General features: G+C 41.9%; 1 protein-coding gene across 1 annotated transcript; it reads right to left on the bottom strand.

Annotated features, from left to right (window-relative positions):
• Positions 1 to 2612: 2612 nt before the first annotated feature.
• Positions 2613 to 6970, bottom strand: LOC112221687 (translocon-associated protein subunit delta). Its single transcript, XM_024383929.2, has 6 exons — positions 6792 to 6970; positions 4942 to 5060; positions 4793 to 4867; positions 4572 to 4661; positions 3941 to 4006; positions 2613 to 3471 (listed from the first exon to the last, which is right to left on the bottom strand). Exons 1-6 carry the CDS (start codon positions 6838 to 6840, stop codon positions 3367 to 3369), a joined length of 504 nt encoding a protein of 167 aa, XP_024239697.1. The 5' UTR covers positions 6841 to 6970; the 3' UTR covers positions 2613 to 3366.
• Positions 6971 to 7374: the final 404 nt, after the last annotated feature.

Below are 7374 nucleotides of genomic sequence, written 5' to 3' on the forward strand. Positions count from 1 at the left end.
AGTCTGAACAACGACTATAGGTTGATGGTGTTAGTCAAAGAGGTCCTAGCAAAGCAGCTGAGGGGCATTAGATAGAGAGCAGGGAGGCAGAAAGGAAGGGTTAGCCATGTCAGTATGTATGCATCAGTCCAAGGCTTTGACGTTACCCTTCCTAGTCACACCATAGCACAGGAACACGCTTGGTGATAAGGGAGTGTCTTTCATGCATACTGTCTCACACATGCATATGCACAGAGGCATGCACACACGCACACAAGCGCACGCCCGCAAACACACACACACACACACACAGCACGTGTTATTTCAGAGTTACTCCAGAAGAGGATGTTTCTGAACTATTTTGTTGTTTAAAGCAGTTGAACAAAATATAGATATGAGAAAGCTCATGTGTACTTTGTACATTGTTAAGGTATACAGGAGAGTGTACTGTATATCGTGTTACCTGGACTAAGTACAGAGTTGACATAATTCGCTTGGACAGAGGGAGTTACAGTTACTGTGTTCTCATAAACCAGTTAGGTTTCAACAATAGGCCTATCCCATATGATAAATCATATATACAGTATATATACAATATAATACTCACTGTCACACTGTCTGGTTCACAGCAAAAAAAAAATCACTGATATAGAAATGATTCCTTGAAATCCATAGATAAGCCCAGACTACACACTGCTACTATATAGAGACCAGACTCTGCCATAGTGGCAAATTGATCATTCACAATGTGTCATGAATGAAGGAAAAAGTTGAGTAGCATAAAAGATAACACACAAAGTACAAAATGAGTGTTTCATCTACAAGTAATCTGCAGACCAACCTATGGAGATGATGGTGTTTCAGCTGGAGAGAGTGGGAGTGTATGTAGCGACACTGTTCAATTATGACTGTCAATTATGACGGTAATGAACCACAGACCTGCAGCACACAGCTGCCACACGCTGTCCAGTCGGGAGTACTGCAAATAACTGATGAAAATCAACTTTTAATGAAACCGACTCTACAGTGAATCAGTGGAGGCTGCTGAGGGGAAGACGACTCATAATAATGGCTGGAATGGAATAAATTGAGTGGTATAAACTACATGGAAACCACGTCTTTGACGTGTATGATACCATTCCCATTGACTCCATTCCAGCCATTAATATGAGACGTGCTCCGCTCAGCAGGCTCCACTTAATGTTGACCTAAAATAAATACACGACTTTCTTAGAAGACAGTTGAGAACGAACCAGCCTGCCAGATTTGACAGCAGAGAGAGAGAAAGATTTGCAACAGCCACTTAAAATCAGACTCCTTCCTCAGCCAGTCTTGAAATGTAGAGCATGCTGTCTCCTCCACCATCAAGGCATACCACGGTGTGACAGTTATTCCCCTGAGCTTTCCCCTGCAATACTGAAATAACCACTGGTTCCATTAAGTGGTTGTGTCCTAAACAACACTCTTTTCTCTTCTTAGTGTACTACGTTTGACCAGGTATTGCATTATACAGGACATAATGTACCTTTTGGGACACAGACAGGGTTTCCAGCCTCCTTATAGGCATGCATGTGAACCTGTTTACAGCAAAGGAGGGCTAAATGATGCAGGAATTTATGGATAAGTTTACCTTATAATACGACCCAAAGGAGGAGATGCTGAGTATGGAGAAGAATAGGTTGCTAAAGAAGACATCATTAAGGAAAAACTATTCATGAGAATTTCTTTCCAGAATTTGTGGTATACATTGAAGGGATGACCTACAGGTAACTGACAAAATAAAGGAAACACCAACATAAAGCGTCTTTAGGGCGTTGGGCCACCATGAGCCAGATCAGCTTCAATGCACCTTGGCATAGATTCTACAAGTGTCTGAAACTGTATTGGAGGGATGCAACAATATTCTTCCACGAGAAATTCCTTCATTTGGTGTTTTTTTAAATGGTGGTGGTAAACACTACCTCAGGAATTGCTGCCACTCCATAATCTCCTATACGTGTTCAATTGGGTTGAGATCTGGTGACTGAGACAGACATGGTTTACATTGTTTTCATGCTTGTGAAACCATTCAGTGACCTGTGGATGGGGGCATTGTCATCTCATAGCCATGTTAGCCAAAATAATGGCCGGCCTAGCATTTTTATTCAACACCCTGATGGGGTGTTAATTGATGAATTAACCAAGGAACCACACATGTGTAAGCACCTGCTTTCAATATATATTTGTATCTCTCATATAATCAAGTGTTTCCATTATTTTGGCAGATACCTGTATATAGTGCAGTGCAATACTTTTGACCAGAGCCCTATAGAGTGCCATTTGGGCCACAACTATGATAAAAGCCTATACAGTTTAAGAGGCATCCTATGTAATGTAGCAGGCAACACATCCCTCAATATCCTCGCCACTAAGGTCATGCTCTACTTCAGGGGTCTCCAACAGGCAGACTGTGGGATTTACATATAGTTATGATCAAGAAAAAAATTGTCCCGCAGCTGAATGTAATTTGGGACCCCTGCTCTACTTCATACTCTAGTAGTAACTCATTTTAGTTTGATGCATTGTAGTGTGGCCTTGGATAATGTTTTGCCCCTAGATCTAGATGTGTGCAGCATAATTGAGACACAGTAGGAGAAAAGCAAACCATTTATTCATTTGACCACCAAGCAAAAATAATCACCAATACTTGAATATTTGGCCTCTTCAGCAAGCCAGTGCAACAATTCCATGTACTGTCGGTAAGACACAGCCAGTCAGCAACTGCCAAGTCCACAGTGGCATCAGACTCTTAAACACCAGTGTCCGTATTCACAGTATCTCAGCGTACGAGTTCTGATCTAGGATCAGTATTGCTATTCAGATCATAATGAATAGAAAATGGGGGAACTGATCTTAGATCAGCACTCCTACTCAGACTCTTGTAGATACAGAACCAGTCATTTTAGACTGTGTAGAATCAGTACCAATGAAGGTCCTTCACAAGAAAGACCACAGAATGATGGACAGATACTCTTGTCTCTCAGAGGCCAAGTCCACCGGTAGGTAAACAATAAGCCTGAGGCTGTGAAAGGAAGTCAGTGTTGGCATATAGAAACAGTCCTTTAACTTTCAGGACCTGGGTTTGCTTTTGAACACAAAATTACTGTGCTCAATTCAGTTTGTGGGGTACATCGGGTTTGATTGAGGTGTGCAGTTTTTACCACAACTTGACACAATGCAATAGCTTCTTCTGCTTAAAAAAATGTAAATACAAAATATAAAACAACTAGTTCCGCATCTCGAAATGGATGGTGGCAAATTGTTGTTCTGGATTGGTAGAAAAGTCACACCAGAATTCAACAGTATTTTAGAGTTCCAGTTGCAGAGAATTGTGGGACTTGCAGTCCTTTATGCCTGGATGGTGCTTTTAGCATTGAAGGCCAGGTAGTAGAGCAGTATACCGATGAGAACAGCCATAACCTCAGTAGCCACCCACGGGCCATTCCATGCACCCTAGAAACAACAAGACAATGCAGCACCAGTTAGGAAGGAATCTCAGATGAGAATGAAAAACACTAAATAAGAATGTTCCATCATGTGTGAAGACACATAGAATGTGCAACACAATTGATAAAAGTAAACAACTGGAGACACCATTTTTGAAGACTGAGGTGTTTGACAGAACAGTGCTACTTTAACTAGCAAAAAAAAAACATGTCTGAGCTTTGTGTAACTAACATTTGCTAGCTAGATAAACATCTCAGCTAACTGTGGAAACAATTCACGTATTTCCAGTAAGTTTGCGGCCCACTGCTTTTTGCTACCAAATACAACACTGTCTCCAAAAATGGCAAGGTGCCTCCAGTAGTGTTCACTCTTCTGCCGTTTCTGAAGTCTCCAATTTCTAAACGAAATGCGTGTACTATAGACAAGACTGTCTTTCATCGAGTATTCATTTGTTATTCTGTCTATGCTGACTCACCCTGTGATCCACGTTGACAGAGAAGAGAGGCTGGATGGAGTCACTATCCTCATTGTTCCTCTGGGCCTAAAAAACAAACAAATATAAACACACACAATTGCATAAGGCAATAGGTCATTTCTGACAGTATGCACAAATATTTTACTCTGGACTCACACTTGCATAGATAAACAACAATCAAGACATTGAGATCTCCCCTGGTGTTTGTATCTTTCAAACAGCATGCATGACCACTTATTGTTAGCCAATGTCAAAGCTTGCTAGCAAGAGCTGCCCTCTTACGATTGGAAATTGGAAATCAAAATTTGCATAAACTTGGGAAATGTGGAACTCTTGCTGTCTAGTCACCAAGCCGCTGTCTCCTCCTGCCATTGAACATTACTGGTAGCTAGATCGCTGATTATCTTGCCAAGTGTAAGTGATGCCGCATTCAAGACCACTAGGAACCTCTGAGTAAAAATGTGCTCACTTTTTTTTTTTTTGCGTAGAGCTTCGTATTTGATGATTCTGATAATTTCCAAGCAGGAAACTAATCCTTCTACGAGTTTCCAAGTCAGACATTTCAGGGTTGTCTTGAACGTGGCAAAAGTCCCCAGTTACACTCATAGATGAATAGGAATGAAACGCCTACCTTGCGCAAAGAGCTATAGGACTCCTCATCAAAGAATTTGACCTGGTATGTACCGGAGCTAGCCTGTTTGTGGGGCATGCTCCAGGACACCTGAGAAACACAGAGACAGAGCGAAGACATGACAAACTAAGTCATAAACCCACAGCATGTGCACAGAGGCTCAAGTGACTCTTGATAAGTGTATATTGGACATGTATGTCCACATCAGACCCATCTCTTACCTGGTACTTGCCAACATCCTGGCCTCTGGTCACGGGGAACTGTCTGCCATTGACGTCAGCATACAGAGCCACACTCTGTTGAAGAAAGATACACATTTAGAGCGTGATGAGAAAAAGAGAGGCGTGTCTGTCGTGTTTAACTACAGTACCTGGGCGCCATTGGTGCAGGCCAGGCTGAGCTCCACGATAAAGACAGACTCAGAGGAGATGACGGCATCAGAGGTGGTGTAGGCAGAGGGGGTGATCACAGGGTCTGAACAGCTCTCTCCTAAACAACATGGGCAGAAATTACATCAAGCAGTCTTTGCTTGCTATCTTAATGTGAAGGTACTGTTCATTTCTACTCTGAGAGCCAAGCTAGTGCATAACAAAATAATTGACTTAGCTAGCCAACTATCTGGTGGTGCAGATTGATAATTGGGTTGAATAGAATGGCTACTGTGGCTAGCCACCTAGCTATCCAACCTTATTAGCTAACATTCACCTTCTTATCCAGCTATCCAAATACGGTGCATTTGGAAAGTACTCAGACCACTTGCCTTTCCCACATTTTGTTACATTACAGCCTTATTCTAAAATTGATTAAATACATTTTTTTCCTCATCAATCTACACACAATACCCCACAATGACAAAGTAAAAACAGGTTTTTAGAAATGTCAGCAAATGTATTACAAATAAAAACAAATAAGTATATAATTATTCAGACCCTTTGTTATGAGACTTGAAAATGAGCTCAGGTGCATCCTGTTTCCATTGATCATCCTGTTTCTACTACTTGATTACCAGCTGTGGTAAATTCAATTGATTGGACATGATTTGGAAAGCCACACACCTGTTTATATAAGGTCCCACAGTTGACAGTGCATGTCAGAGCAAAAACCAAGCCACGAGGTCGAAGGAATTGTCTGTAGAGCGCCGAGACAGGATTGTGTCGAGGCACAGCTTTGGAGAGTGGTACCAAAACATTTCTGCAGCACTGAAGGTCCCCAAGAACACAGTGGCCTCCATCATCCTTAAATGGAAGAAATTTGGAACCACCAAGACTTTCTAGAGCTGGCCGCCCGCAAAACTGAGAAATCGGGGGAGAAGGGCCTTGGTTAGGGAGGTGACCAAGAACCCGATGGTCACTTGGACAGAACTCCAGAGTTCCTCTGTGGAGATGGGAGAACCTTCCAGAAGGACAACCATCTCTGCAGCACTCCACCAATCACACCTTCATGGTAGAGTGGCCAGAAGGAAGCCACTACTCAGTAAAAAGGGACATGACAGCCAGCTTGTAATTTGCCAAAAGGCACGAGAAACAAGATTCTCTGGTCTGATGAAGCCGAAATGTAACTATTTGGCCTGAATGCCAAATGTCACATCTGGAGGAAACCTGGCACCATCATGCTTTGGGGTTGTTTTTCAGCAGCAGGGAGACTAGTCAGGATTGAGGGAAAGATTAACAGAGAAAGTACAGATATCCTTGACGAAAACCTACTCCAGAACACTCAGACCTCAGACTGGGGCGAATGTTCACCTTCCAACAGGACAACGACCCTAAGCACACAGCCAAGACAACACAGGAGTGGCTTCGGGACAAGTCTCAATGTCCTTGAGTGGTCCAGCCAGAGCCCGGACTGGAACCCAATCTAACATATCTGGAGACTTTAAAATAGCTGTGCAGCAACGCTCCCCATCCAATTTGACAGAGCATGAGAGGTTACACAGAGATGAAAGTGAGAAACTCCCAAACTTGAATCATCATCCAAGACTCAAGGCTGTAATCCCTGCCAAAGGTACTTTAAAAAAAGTACTGAGTGAAGGTTCTGAATACTTTTTAAAATGTGATATTCCGTTTTTTAAAATACATTTTGCAAACATTTCTAAACTGTCATTGTGGAGTATTGTGTAACGTTACAACTTGGAAAGTCAAGGGGTCTGAATACTTTCCAAATGCACTCTAGATTTCCTTGCCGCTAGCTTGTTACTGTTGCAATCTCTCTGAAATTACTCACCTGTGCACAAGCAGACAAGAGCAAGAAACGCGGCTATTCTGATCATCATGGTTGATTTCTCAAAATGTCTTTAACACGACAAAGACTTCCGCAGCTAATAATTTCAGCAGTTGTTAGACACGTCTTCCTTCAAAAAGTCTACGTCGGCTTTTGGACTGTAACGCATCGTATCAGCGCAATGCACTTTGGGAACGTGGCTGTGTTGACACGTCATCTCATGGAGACTATGAAATGTATTTTATAGGCCAATTAGAATAAACTACACATTTCACGGTGTCTCACTTAAGTAAATAAGTCAAAAACATACTTCATGGTGGTAAAAGTATATTCAATATAAAAGTACCATTCAAATATGGATGTAACAATATGAGATACGCATTTCTGGGTTATTTAATTCCAGGTAGCATAGCGAGTTTATCACATCCAAGTTGGATTAAATAAAACCCAATTCCTGTTTGACTAACCCTCCTTTGCGTTTTCAGTCATTCCTAATCGTAACCTAAATCCTGCTTCTACTGACAAGCAGTATTTGCACCCTACCTTTCATAACTCATATATTGTGTCTACAGGTATGTTTACTAGT

Source organism: Oncorhynchus tshawytscha, linkage group LG22 (genome assembly GCF_018296145.1).
Source record: "Oncorhynchus tshawytscha isolate Ot180627B linkage group LG22, Otsh_v2.0, whole genome shotgun sequence".
NCBI classification, from domain to species: domain Eukaryota; kingdom Metazoa; phylum Chordata; class Actinopteri; order Salmoniformes; family Salmonidae; genus Oncorhynchus; species Oncorhynchus tshawytscha.

Coding starts and splice junctions, on each gene's coding strand:
- LOC112221687 (XM_024383929.2), bottom strand. CDS start 6,840: ATGATGATCAGAATAGCCGCGTTTCTTGCTCTTGTCTGCTTGTGCACA. Junction 5,061..6,791: donor TCTTGTCTGCTTGTGCACAG/GTGAGTAATTTC, acceptor CATGTTGTTTAG/GAGAGAGCTGTTCAGACCCT. Junction 4,662..4,792: donor AGGATGTTGGCAAGTACCAG/GTAAGAGATGGG, acceptor TGTGTTTCTCAG/GTGTCCTGGAGCATGCCCCA.